The sequence below is a fragment of the Taudactylus pleione genome, unplaced genomic scaffold (assembly GCF_031769625.1).
Source record: "Taudactylus pleione unplaced genomic scaffold, aTauple2 ptg000381l, whole genome shotgun sequence".
Lineage (NCBI taxonomy): Eukaryota > Metazoa > Chordata > Amphibia > Anura > Myobatrachidae > Taudactylus > Taudactylus pleione.
Genome location: NW_028284782.1, coordinates 3,243,608 through 3,258,158, shown reverse-complemented (window position 1 = coordinate 3,258,158; position 14,551 = coordinate 3,243,608). Strand labels below are relative to the sequence as shown.

Sequence of the window (14,551 nt, the reverse complement as noted above, 5' to 3'; positions counted from 1 at the left end):
TGTGAGGGTTTTAAGGTGAGGTTTTTTAGGAGTATAGTGGCTGCTGTGGTTTGGTGGACCTTGGTTTGCGGAATAGACTTCCTTTTTTTATTTTCTTGTTGTTTGTCCCCTAAGGTGCAGTTTCCTGCCTTTGGGTGAGTATGTAAATGTTACCCTGCGTGGACAAGGGCACCACTATTCCAGGTCACTTCAAGTTGTAGACAGATGGGTGGGACAATAGTCCCTTATGTTGTTTGTCTTGACAGGGGCGGCAGTTGGCCCTTCCCTTTTGAGTTGTTTAGGAGGAGGAGTGGGAAGTTGGTCAGATCCTCTTACAATGTTGTTAAAGCAAAATGTAGATAAGAAAAGCAACCTCACCAGTCTGTGATATACCCTCCTGAAATATTTATTTATATTATTTAATATTACAAATAGGAGGGATGCTACCCACTATGGTTTAGTATCTGATATAGAAAAAAGAGATAGTTGTATGGAGCACTAATCACATTTATATGAAATCATAAAATATAACTTTTATTAAATAAAAACTTTTTCCAAAAAATGTGGTGAAATATTTTTATTACTGTTTTAAATCTTATATATAAAAGACCTGTAATAAGGTTTGTGTATTCCATACCCCAGAGATTGAAAATTAGCTGCAGTCATTTCATGTATCATAACATTACTATCTACTACTGCACAGATACTCAAAATATATTTTCTGTGGCTGAAGCCACTCTTACTTTATTTTGTATCTGATTACAGTATGTAATTAGCTAATTACAGAAAATATTGATATGACAAATCTCTGTATTGAACTGCTCAAATAACATGCACTTTATTTCCTATACCGTGGAATAAAATGTATATTGTGTATCATAGTGTTCACTCTAGCTCCGGCAGCAGGCAGGGCGCCGGAGCTAGAGAGGGCAACTTTGTGCGCGCGTGCCCGAAAAGGGGGTGTGACCATGAAAAGGAGGCGTGTCTATAAGATGCGTCGCCTTTTCGTCATACTTGGGGGCGTGCCCGGCACTTACGGGCACGCCGGGCAGCCCCCAAGCACTGCAAACAGTGAGAATAGATGCTGCACATTTCTCCACCTGCGGGAAACTGTGACCCGCGGGTGAAGACGGCACCCGCAGGCTGTGAGGGCAGGGCGCTTTTTGCCCTCCTTCTGGAGGGCAGGGTGCTTTTTGCCCTCCAGAAGGAGGGCAGGGTGCCGTGCCCCGCTAAAACAGCCTAGCGGGAACGCTATATCATATACATTATCTGTGTCTATTATCTTACTTCTGGATATGCTAGGCCGTCCTCTTGCCACCATACTTCCTGCTCATATAAATAAAGGCTGACCCTTTTATTGGCAATCTGTTGTCCATGTCATTATATGCTTGAGGTTATACTTGTGTGTGAATATGAGCAGACATAGGGCGATAGAGGGTTTAAAGAATTTTTTATAGGAAATGAGAAATCCTTCAACCATAAAACCTGATGACCAATATACCTCAGATTCTGAGGTAAAACTTTAATCTAATCATTCAAGTTTTTCTAACTTTATAAATAAAAATAATATAGATTTCTTATAGGGACGCCTGTTAAGGCAAATCTATGCTATCATTCCCTGGAACTATCCGTAGCAGGCAAATATATGCTGTCCAGAGCCAACAGAACAGCACTGTCATAGGGGTGTATTTACTAAGCCTTGGATGGAGATAAAGTCGATGGAGATAAGGTGCCAACCAACCAGCTCTTAACTATCATTTTTCAAACAAAGGGGCGTATTCAATTAGAGGCGAAAAGCCGCAATCGGCAAAAAAGTTTTGCGTATTGCCGCTTTTCGCCTGGTTGGAACTTATCTCCACATTCAATTCCAGCCAGAATTCACCTAAGCGGAAACTCAATGCAATGTAATAGGCAAAAAACATCTGCCTATGAATAGCAGGTGAAAAGAAGTGCAAAATCTTTATTTGGGGTGCAAAGGTGGAGATACGACCCAGAACCCTTGGGACAGTCCCCCAAAAGGACAAATCTGGAATAAAAAAATAAAATAAAACCTAAGAACACCTCAAAAAAGTACTTTCATTATAGGGGTGAAAAAGTAAAAAGTGGGGGGACAAGCATAAAAACTAGCGAAATAGACTTCTTGGGGGTCTGCAAGGATGGGTGAGGTGTTTTTGGGATTGCAGGTGCATGTAGTAGGTGCGTTTTTGACATTTTTTGCTAGCAGCCATTTTCAAGTTCCCCAAATTTGGCAGGACTACTTATTTTCACCAAAAAATACTGCTTTATGCCATTTTTCACCACTTTTACATAGCCGCTAATAAGAAGCAATTTAAACTACTTAAGTACCCCAAACACTTTTATTAGGCGTATTCATACACATGTACATTGATTCCCTATGTCAGTGCATCTTTTTTGGGGGTACAGACTGATTTCCCCACTTCTGACAGTACTTTCCACCTCTTCCGCATTCGCTGCTTTCTGTTTTCGCGTGTTTAGGAATTGAATAGGGCGAAAAGCGGGGACATGCACGAAAAGTTTTCGCCTCCAAAACAGACGAAGGAGGTGGAAAGTTGGACAGGCGAAATCTTTCCGACTTTTTGCCTCTAATTGAATACAGGCCATATCCTGTCACAGGGCAGTTAGGAACTGATTGGCATGTACCTTATCTCCGTTAACTTTATCTCCATCTAAGGCTTAGTAAATAGACCCCATAGTACCTTATCTCTGTGCTGGCATCAAGGGGAGACCTGAAGTTTGATTAAAGGGTCCTCTCATGATAAACTCATTTCTGCCTTTCCCATATTGAATAAACCTGTTATATAATAAGTTCTTGAATAAAGTTGAAGACAATCGATGTTGAATAAAACAAAATTGGTGTAAATGAAAACTGATTGATAAGATAAAATGCACATTTCCACTGTGGATATATTTTTGTACAATCCCACAAAATATTAATTAAAGAACCTTGGCCCTCATTCAGAGCTGCTCGTTAGCGGCAGTACGCTCGTTCCGAGCGATGTTCGCACATCTGCGCATGCGTACGGTTTTTAGTACGCATGCGCGAACCAGTCAGTGCGGCCGAAAATCGTTTGTACGCTATATAGCGAGTGCCTGCTATTTTGAGTGACAGAATGAGGCGTATGTGGGTGGTAACAGGGGAAGGTGCTTGAAAACGGGGGAGTGGAATTCGAATGCAGGCGTGCTTAAAGGTCAAAACGGGCGTTTTAAGGGTGTGCATAATTAATCCAGCAGCGTCATTGACCACGTCACTTGGTTTTTTTAAACTCAGAACTGCTCGCAAAATAGCGGTTGAAAAAACCAACCACAAGAATAGCGAGCAGTTCATACGCTGTACGATGTACTCGATTAATCAAATAAATAGCGGACATGACGTATGGTGCGAGCGGCCAGGGGGCGTTTTTATCAAATAAACGAGCGTATGTTTTGCTCGCTCGTTCAGACTTAGAGGTGTGAACAGACTGCAATTTGCAAACGGATCATTTGAATAGCCACCCCTTGTTTTTGAACGAACGACCGCAAATAGCGAACGGCTCTGAATGAGGGCCCTTGTTGTTACAGTTACTCAACTTAAATTGATAGAAAAAGGGCCAGGGGCAGGCAGCCTTGTTGCAGGACAGCAGTGAACCCTGTGCCGCCACCACCATAGCCCCGCCACCAGAGCGCATAACTTTCCATCATAAAGTCGCACCCCAGGGGGTGGGTGGGCAGATCCACCATCACTGGGTAGTTACAGTGCTGCTCCAAGCTCTCCTTACTGCTCTGGGGGCAGGTTCCATTATACACTGGAGGGTCCTAGACTTATTTCATGTTATTAATAATGTCCAATCATTGGGTGGTAGTTAGGTTAAGGTTTATTTATAACTACCATTGTTTCATGTGTTTGTCTTTGTATAATATTTGCCAGGTGAATTTAGAAGGAGTGAATAAATGTTCTCGAAAATTGTTAGAGATCTGATGCAGACAGGAGGACTTACGTCTTACGTGTAGGTACTTCAGAAAGTCTTAATTTGGAATATTATATGGTAAAGGCAGATCCCAGAAACTGTGTTTTCTAACCTCAGTAAATAGATAGAATAGTTTTCCAATCCCTTTATGGAAATGTTATATGGTTTAAAATTTAGTAAATGTATTCCAATTATTATTAACCAGCAGGGTCAGATTAAGGCTTGTGGAGGCCCCGGGGCAACTAAGTTGTGGGGGCCCCATCGATAAAACTTGCTACGGTCCTACACAACGACTACTAGGACCCTTGTCTCCGGACTCTACCCTGACCGGCAAGGATCGCAGTATACTTCTTCATGTCTGCAACACTGCTGGGAACCGACTCCCAGCAGCATAGCGTACATGACCTAGTACACTGCTAGGGGCAAATGCAGGATGTTGAGTGGGGGGGTTAGAGAGATAGAGAGAGAGAGAGAGAGAGCCGGGGGAGGGAGGGAGGCAGACAGAGAGAGGGGAGGGAGTGAGATATCTTTGGGTGCATACCGCAGTTGATTACCACGATATGTACCTAGAATATTGTAAATGACAGCTCTCCCGATAAGAGCTGTCCTTTGCGATGGCTCCGGACAGAAGGACTTGTGGGTTTAACACCCAGAAGTCCCTGTGGTATCCTTCTGCACATGTGCAGAAGGTCGCGGGCCGTGGGGGGTGATGGGAGGAATCCGATCGCATCCCTACCAAGGGGGAGCAACCACACGGCCGGCTCCAGACGTGGCTGAAAATTGGGGCGTGGTCTAATTACCATAAGCCACACTCCCTATGTGACATTATTGGTAAGCGTGCCCGCATTGCACACCTCCAAATAACATCAGGCTGGGGGGAGCCTCACTAACTGGGCTTCCCTCAGCCCCTCTACCGACACTAAACGGATGCTGCGCGCATGCGCACAGCATCCTTTCAGACTCCGGGGTCCCCAACCTCCCGCTTTCACTACCCGTGAGCCACTTCGGCACACGGGTGGAACAGCAGAATATTACTGTCCCACTGAAATCGGGATGTTGGGGAGGGGTGCGCCCTCTATGGGTGGGGCCCTTGTTCGACCGCACTGGTCGAACACCCCTAGAGCCAGCCCTGAGTGTCCCGATAAGAAGCCCATAAGCTTCTATGGGGTAACGCCACCTGAATATGGCGTTACCCATTGGGACGAAGCATTCCGGTGCTTTGTGCATATGGGAAATGCTGTAAAACACTAGAAAACTGCATTGTGGGGGGTTTTACCGCATTTTCCCCTTTAGTACATGCCACTCATAGAGAGGGAGAGGGGAGAGAGAGTGAGATAGAGGAAGGGAGGGAGAAAGAGAATGAGATAGATAGATAGATAGATAGATAGATAGATAGATAGATAGATAGATAGATAGATACTTCACGGCATTAGGCCTCGCACCCTGCCAATATACCCGCAAATTGCGCCATTATGTCAGTGAGGGGGCTTCCATCGTCTGCTGCTGTGTATCAGTGATGGAGTGTGCTGTATGCTGCCGGCCGGGAACGAGAGTCGGCCACAGAGGGTCCAGAGCGGCCCGGTATGTTTGTGGCAGTGTGGGGGCCCCCAATGTGTGAGGGCCCCTGGACGACTGCCCACCTATAATCCAGCCCTGTAAGCAAGTGACGTTGCTGGGAAATGGATATCCAATTAAGTTTGTGAACGTGTTTCATAACCCATTTCTCATATTAATTGGTAAAGTACTTCATTTTTATTATTTTGCAGCACTCTAATTATAATTAATGGGATATATACAGCAAATTAAATTTGTAGAGACAAAATAGTTTTTTTCTGATATGAACCATAATTGTAGAAAACAATGTTCAGCGGTAACTTGTTATTCCACTTCAGTTTTGCTAAAAAGAAAAGTACTATCTGCCAGTATATCACAGATAGCTGAAGCCCCACAACTTTAGGACGGGTGTGGTATATTTAGTTCATATACAGAATGTCTACACCAGAATGTCTACATGGTAAAAGTGTTGACATTCAGAATGTTGACATGTACAGGATGTGGACATGTCAAATGTCGACATTCACAATGTCGACGTGACATAATGTCGACATCACCAGAATGTCACTGTTAATGGTGACAGTCGGCATTTCGACAATGCAATTTCCAATGCACTTTTTATCTGAGCCAAAACCTGATCGTAACCCCGATCTAACTCTAACCCTAAAATGAGGTGTCGACATTGTGGCTGTTGCCATTCGGACAATGTCGATATTATGTCAGTGTCGACATTGTGAATGTCAACATTATGTACATGTCAACATTCTGAATGTCGACATTCTCGTGTCAACATTCTGATGGCATACCCCTTTAGAACAGTGTATTGATGGGAACACAATGCATGCCCTGCACTGGTCCTGCCCTTGTGTATATCGCCATCAATCCACACAATACAATTATAAAAAAATCAAGTCTGCCAAGCTGTCAGTCACTTAGAGTATGCTCTGGACAGCAGCACGTTCCTTCTGAAGAATGATTCCATCTCTTACTTGTCCTCCTACACACATTATGTTGTACATATTATATATTGTACGACCCTACCTGTGCAGAGTTTGTATGTTCTCCCTGTGCTTGCGTGGGTTTCCTCTGGGTGCTCCGGTACACTCCAAAAATATACTGGTAGGTTAATTGGCTCCCAACACAAATTAACCCTAGTGTGTATGTGTGTGCGCATGTGATAGGGAATATAGATTGTAAGCTCCACTGGGGCAGGGACTGATGTGGATGGCCAAATATTCTCTGTAAAGCGCTGCGGAATATGTGTGCGCTATATAAATAACTGGTAATAAATAAATAAATATTGTACCATCCTTGGTTCAGATTATCATTGGAGTGTAAACTCTAGTGCATGGAAATATTTTCTACTATTTTCAATGCAATTTAAGTAACTCTATTAATTAAAACCTAGTGTTGCAATTGCTTAGAACCTCTGTGGCTTAATTACTGAATATTTTCATTTTTCAGATACAGAAAATGTTATTTAAATCACTGTGATAAAAGTAAATAGGAACAAATATAAAAAAAATTATAATTTAATAATTTAGTTTTACAAAAATAAATAAATATTATAAATACAGAATGTGAAGAACATGTTTCACACATTATACTGCAGCAGCTTTCTGTAAGCAGAACATCAACATTATATGAACATTATCTACTGGGTACATTTAGTGCTGTCATCCATTGTAAATCCATTATTAACATATGATTGTAAGTCATCATCAGAGAGTGTGTTTGGCTTCTGTTCCGGCTCATCCTGGGAGTCACTTATCTCTCCTGTGATGTCTTCTGTGGAACCAACATAGGCCTCATTGCAGTGACCCTGCTTGTGCATCTGCTGCACCTGGTGTAATATCTGTAACACCTGAGATAAGATCACATCTTACATTACTACAGCTCATAGTGACAGCAACAATACAGAGAACACTGTCACTTCTTCAGTCTTCTTATTAGGGTTTAATTAATATAATATCCCAAACTAGACTCCAAAACTGGTCTTGCCAATAAAGAACTAAAAAAAATCAAATGGTCTTTTAAATTGAAATACATGACTGAAAGAGATGTGCATGATCGTCCGTGGCTTGGTTTTGGCAAAACTACTCTCAAATGTTTTGGTTCGGATTCAGTTTTGGGTTCTTTAAAATCGATGAAAACAGCTAAAATCATGTAATTTGGACCTGCTTACGTGCAATCCAAAACCGGAGATTCAGTTTTTAAATCTGAATTTCGAAATTAAATCAGACCTGCGTCGGGACTCGTTTCTACTCGGACCCCTAAAAGTGATCCGAACCGGGACTCGTTTCTACTCAAAACCCCCAAAAGTGATCCGAGCCAGGACTCATTTCTACATGGACCCCCAAAAGTGATCCGAGCTGGGACTCATTTCTAGTCGGACCTCCTAAGGTGATCCGATCCGAGACAAACAAACATCTAAAGGGTATATAGATATGGACTTTAAGCTCCAGACTGCCCCAGACTACATTAGGTCTGTTGTCATCTAAAAAGACTGGCGTCCGGCAGATTGCATGCTGCCGCAGGACAGGAACATCATATACAGTACAGTGCCACCATTTTCACATTTCTACATTTCAATATTTAAAAAAAAAAAATAAATACTGGAAAAATTCAATTAGACCAATACAAGTAAATAGTGTAGTAGTACTAGAATTACCTGTGATTTGGGGACAATGCCAACTCGAAAAAATGCAATATTTCCAGATTCAATTTTTGTGCAGTCAACCACAGTAGAAGCAATATTTTCAGGGGAAGCCCCATCACACAGCACTCCGTCTACCTGAAATTATAATTATAAATGCTTTTATCTCATGGGTTATTATTAGTTTATTTTCCGTATATAGATAAACAATCACTTATAATTTACCTTATCTCCTAATTTGGCATAGACTTGGTTGTGATGAGTTGTGTCTGCTTCTCCGGATGGATTAGCTGATGTGACTGCAATGGGGCCCACCTAGAAGATAAAGGAACAGCTCAGTCATATTATGTATTAAGTAGTAGTTATTCCAGCACAATTTATATATGTCATTTCTTGGTCATAACCTTCTTGGTAAGTAGAATATTTGCAAATATTTCAGGAATATTATAATATATAATAGGGCTGCACTACAAACAGGGTAAATGTCTTGCAGCAGCCGTACATTTCCTCTTACCATATCAATTAAGTGTGTGGTCACGGCACAGTCTGGGATCCGTATGGCGATGCTCTGAGGGGTGCCTATGTATTTTGCAGAGTCTCTGGCGCCCAACACGTCCAGCCATGGCCCTGTCAGGGAAATGTGTTTATCTTCATTAAGCTAAATTGTGATTTGATCACAAGCAAGTATACTGTACATTAGACAGAATAGCACAATAATGAAAAATATTAATTACACAGATTTCTGAGTTTATTTTACATGTCAGGCAGTTGTAAAAATAAATATAACTAGTTGTAAATAATGAGATAGTATGTAAATAGTAAAGGGTCACTGTTTTTGCTAGTGCAGATAACAGGGTGATAAGTGCTCACCTCTTGGGATCACCAAGCTGATGGATGAGGGCCAGGCAGCCTGCATGAAGTCCCATAACAGGGGACTAAACAGATGTTTTGCAGGTTTTAATTGATCTAGACTAGAAATCCACAATGACATTGGCCGGTCCTGAGCCTGACGTTTTGTCCTACAAATGGGAAGAAAAGTACAGTATACAGTACAGTATATATCAATCAATGTTATTCCACTATATAAAATGTGTGTTTTTGTACAGTACTCTATAATCTACCTCTGATACAAAATATAAGTAACATCTGTATATTTAATTGTTTGAAATCATGCAAATAGATTATTTATTCAACTGGATCTAAATCATTTGTTGTCACAAAGGAAATATTTTGGAAAATTAAGGAAATTATTTAGCAAATTCATAATCCCGCAATTCTCATGTTTTATATGTTACAAAGCTCACAGGCTTTATTAGTAATTCCACATTTACAAAGTAATGTATCAGCAAAGCCATCGCTCACACTGCACTATCTGCACCTACTTGTAGGCCTTCTCCACGGCGTCCGGCTGATTGCAGGCTGCCACCAGCACATAGACAGTGTCCGTCGGGACTCCACATATTCCTCCATTTCTCATAATCTCTGGAAAAGGTCACAGCAGGAAGACCATAAATAACACAGCTCATTCATGTAGGGATTGTACACAGTTAGTTATCATTCACATTATGAAAATAGGAATATACGACCAGTGTCAGACTGAGGACTCAGCGATAAACTCAGGGGGTCATTCAGACCCGCTCGCGAGCGCAGGACGCTCGCAAGCGGGTCGATGTTACCCCACTGCGCATGCGCACGACGGAGGGAGCTCCGTCGTGCGAATGCGCGAGACCCGGCTAGCGACGGGGTAGCCGTCGCTCCGGGTCTCGCACCAAAGGGGGCGTGCTGTCGATGTTGATTGACAGCACGCCCCCTTTGGTGGGCGTGCCGGGGGCATGGCTGCCAGACGGAGGCGTTCCCATGGGAGCGCCTACCATCTGAAGCCGGCCCCACTGACATCACTAGTGATGTCAGTGGGAGTGATTTTGGCTCTGATAGAGCCAAAATCACTCCAGGGCTTGCGGCAGCGAGACCCTACCTCAGGGTCTCCGTCGCAAGCCCGATGGTCGCGACGGTCTTGACCATCGCGACCATCATCATGGACGCTCGCATAAGCTGTGGGTGGTCCATTTTCATGTAGGAGGGCCCTGATTCAGAGCGAGCGCTCTGGTCAGAGCGTCCGGCTCTGAATCAGGCCCTCAGTTACAAGGCCCACGGTAGGGATAACAATAATATATGTTATATAACACACATCCAGTACATATACAGTTAATGAAAACATATGTACAATATAGACTTAAGGTGCGTACACACTGGGCGATATTACTGAGCGATAGAACGATTACGACATCGTAATCTTGCAATTGCTCAGTAAACGTGCACAAATCGTGCACTAAAATGTAGGAAACGACCAGCGATGCGTGCGCCCGCTGGTCGTTTCCGACATTGTCCATCGCCTGAACATGCAGGCCAATCTGCCGATAACGACAGATTGGCCATGTTCAGGAATGATGGAGTTTGCCTGCACTGAACGACTGATCATTCAGTGTAGGCACTGCAGGGGATCAGGAACAACGGTACGATTACAATGTCGTAATCGTACTGTCTTTCCTGATCGCACAATGTGTACGCACCTTTACAGTAATTTAATGATTTTGAAATGTTATGAAACAGAAAACATAATTTTCATCCCATCGCCTCCTAGAACAAAACATGATGTCTGTCCATATGTAGATTTGGGGAACACTGACAATATGCTAAGAATATAACAGTGTTTGTGGAACACTGACCTGACAATAGGATAAGAATATTTCCCCTCTCTTCTTACCTGCGATCTGCCGTACGGAGCTGGTCCTTGTAGAAATCAGATGGGGGCATTTGGACGTCTTATTAGAAAAACCACTAATTTTGATAAAGGGGCTGCCAAGTGGTATTTGGGGAGCCTCAAAGGTGCCATTATATAGGGTTGCAAGAAATAAGTAGAAGCCAGCAATACCGAAGATAATGGTGACAGCGATGTCATAGCCCAGAGGAAGAGCATTGAGGGAGTCAAGAAGGAAGCTGATTAGGATGAGCTGGAAAGTGAGAGAATAGACAAACCAGGCCTTAGATAGGAAAAGTGTGCTGAATACAATGAAACTGTTAAATAAAATGAAGCATATCATTCCTACCGCAGTGTTAAAGCCTCTGCTTGTGCTATAGATGCCACTATACCGGGAAATTCCCCAAATAACCCACATTACTCCATACAGGATGAAAGCACTACTTTCCAGTGTCTTACCACGGGAGAAAGCCACTGACCCACAAATTAGATTATACAGCCCTCCAGCAATGACCACCCATGGCAAGACAACTGTAGCCAAGAGTTCTCCAGAGCTTCCCGGCATTGTCATGGCAAAGGCAGCCAAAATGCTGCATGCATGAGCCAGGACTTCAGCATCAGCATACTTGGAATAGCCAAGGAAGGGCTCACGGACATTATTACCCTGACGGAGCTGGAAAATGTTATTACTGCTGAACAGTTTCCTAATGGTGCCCTCCCCAGTGGGGATACTTGCAGATGCCTGTGAGTTGTATAGAGCTACCAGCACCATTATCACTGAAGCAATGTATACTGCTATATTCACTCCCTGGGATCCTTCATGAAAAAACCCATGTGTGTTACTGGCCAATGCGATGCAATAGGCAACATAAAAGAGTAAGTACACAGATTGCACCAGACTCTGAATACTTGTAAACATTGAAAGGACAAAAAATAGTAAGGCAAAGACTACCAAAAATGGGACAGGGTAACTTAGCTCATTAGTGTTCAAGAACTGATACAGTAATGAGTAACCTTCTGCATATCTCAGAATGGAGAAAAATGCAAAATGTGTGGCATCTAGAATGTGATAATAGCGGTATGACAAGATGCATAGACCTGTCTGGTAAACAGCAGCTGTCCACAGCCATGCCACCTGGCCAACAAACAGAGTACTGGTTATCCCCAGAAGTCTGCAGCCAAATACACTAGAGGCCGTCATATTAAGGATCAGGCAAGTGGCTGTAAGCTCTATATTACATGAACCTATGGCAGCACCTTGCTCCTTGTCTTTCATGCTGGTACTGTCTATACCAGGCAAACCATGTTTCCTCTTACTGAGGTTACGGAGCACCCGTCCTCCAATAAAGTATATACCCATTAATGTCACAATAAGGTAATTACACGCTATGGCAGAGGAGCCTATTCTGCTGTCATAGAGTATAACAAGCTCATGAATATAGGAAAGAGAGAGAGCGACAGCCATCACAGCAAGGAGAATTTCCCTCTGCAGGATTCCCATGATACCAATAATAAGCAGCCCCAGGAAGAAGGACACTAGGCCAGGAACCATTGCATCTCTCATGTCAGAGGTGCCAATGACATCATTTCCTGTCAGTATCAAATTGACTCCAGATCCGCACCACATGGCTGACACTGTCCAGTAGAATGAGACCCACAATGAGACATTGGATGGAATTTTCCTGATTCCTAAAGGAGAGAAATGAATATTATATAGAAGCTGCATTATGATATTGTATTAAAGTATTTCTATTCTCTTGTAAAATATGACGGGTTAGCGACAGTTATATTTGATTTATTTTACATGTATTATTAATACATTTTAAAAAAATCACTTCACTCTGCTATATTCAGCTTCTGTTAAGGTATATTGATCATTTTAATGAATTATTTATTGCAATGAGTTGTGCGGGGTATTGGTGATGGTCAGACTACATATAACAGTTCTGGGGACCTACTAAAAATAACCCCTTGTTATATATTACTGTGATCCAACAACTATGAGGTCAGAAAGTGCAAATAATGGGGCACTTTTTATGGGTTTGGTACGGGATGCCGGCGCTCAGGATCCTGGTACTGAGAATCGCAACTCCCCCATCCTGACATGGTTAAAATACCGACACCTGCCGGTAAGTACAAAAACCCCTACTCCTAATCCTCCCCCCCTCTCGCAGCCTATACCTAAATCTCATCTCCTCCACAGCCTAGCCCTAACCCTCATCCCCCACAGCCTAGCCCTAACCCTCCCCTCTGCAGCCTAAACCTAACCCTCATCCCCCACAGCCTAGCCCTAACCCTCCCCTCTGCAGCCTAAACCTAACCCTCATCCCCCCACAGCCTAGCCCTAACCCTCCCCTCTGCAGCCTAAACCTAACCCTCATCCCCCCACAGCCTAGCCCTAACCCTCCCTCTGAAGACTAAACCTAAACCTCATCCCCCTACAGCCTAGCCCTAACTCTCCCCTCTGCAGCCTAAACCTGACCCTCATCCCCACACAGCCTAGCCCTAACCCTCCCCTCTGCAGCCTAAACCTGACCCCTAACCCCAATACTTACCGCCATGATGCTGGTGCAGGGATTCTAAGTGGTGTCGGGATTCCGGCACCAGCATCCTGACCGCAGGGATATGAACTAATTACATCCCCTTTTAATAATACTGCTGTAACAGTTAAATTGACAAAGGACTAGTGGAGCTAAGTTGCCAGTCTTTTCATTATTTACTAATCCTTTTATGTCACTTATGTAATAAGCTTCTTTCTCACTATGCAAAATGCAACCAGATAAGCTAAAGAAAAGACATCATATAAAAAGGTTCTCTGTAGAGTGGCCACATACCTGCATATGCCAATATCACTGCTAGGATAAGGAGCAGGACGCCCAGGACTGAAGGGGGGACAAGTGCAGCGGCTGCAGCTGCGCTGTAATGATGTATCGATAGAAGCAAACATCCTAGAATATAGAATTAGAGGTGAAAACGTGAGATGACTGTAAGCAATAGACTATGGGGGAGATGTATCATCGGCGACATCGCCGATGCGGTACATCCCCCCCGACTTCGCGTACATACCGCGGTTAATTACCACGGTATGTACCAAGAATATCGCAAAGAACAGATCTCTCGATGAGAGCTGTCCTTTGCGATGCTGCCGGGCAGAGGGACTTCCGGGTTTAACACCCAGAAGTCCTTCTGCGCATGCGCAGAAGGATGCGGGCCGCAGGGGCTCATGGGAGGGATCCGTCTGGATCCCTCCCAGCCCCGAGCATCGCACTAAGAAGCCCATAGGCTTCTATTGGGTGGCGTTACCTAGCAACGCGAAGCAGCAGAATGCAGCGCATTCTGCTGCTTAATACATACGGGGAATGCGGTAAAACCCCCGAAAACTGCATTTTCGGGGGTTTTACCGCATTTTGCCGATGATACATCTCCCCCTATAACCCTCCCCTGCTGGGTGAGATGATTGCTGGCAGCAGTGATGGGGATAATCAGGGTGAGATACTGATGACTTCTTACCTGCACTGATAGCCAGGACCCCGACACTGAGATACAGCGACTCTCCTCCTCTGTACCTGGGCTCAGCCATAGCTGCTGCACTGCACACACTCTGAGTGACTGTCAGCTCTCCTGTGTGTCTTTATATGG

The 14,551-nt window shown here is 43.7% G+C and overlaps 1 protein-coding gene across 2 annotated transcripts; it reads right to left on the bottom strand.

Annotated features, from left to right (window-relative positions):
- Positions 1 to 7,116: 7,116 nt before the first annotated feature.
- Positions 7,117 to 14,530, bottom strand: LOC148507825 (threonylcarbamoyl-AMP synthase-like). Of its 2 annotated transcripts, XM_088445489.1 has the most exons (10): positions 14,423 to 14,508; positions 13,747 to 13,860; positions 12,535 to 12,601; positions 10,919 to 11,165; positions 9,537 to 9,636; positions 9,025 to 9,173; positions 8,669 to 8,781; positions 8,380 to 8,469; positions 8,170 to 8,292; positions 7,117 to 7,362 (listed from the first exon to the last, which is right to left on the bottom strand). In XM_088445489.1, exons 2-10 carry the CDS (start codon positions 13,857 to 13,859, stop codon positions 7,153 to 7,155), a joined length of 1,212 nt encoding a protein of 403 aa, XP_088301615.1. In that variant the 5' UTR covers position 13,860; positions 14,423 to 14,508; the 3' UTR covers positions 7,117 to 7,152. The 2 variants fall into 2 exon arrangements, with proteins under 2 accessions (XP_088301615.1, XP_088301614.1); XM_088445488.1 differs by having other exon boundaries at positions 10,919 to 12,601; positions 14,423 to 14,530.
- Positions 14,531 to 14,551: the final 21 nt, after the last annotated feature.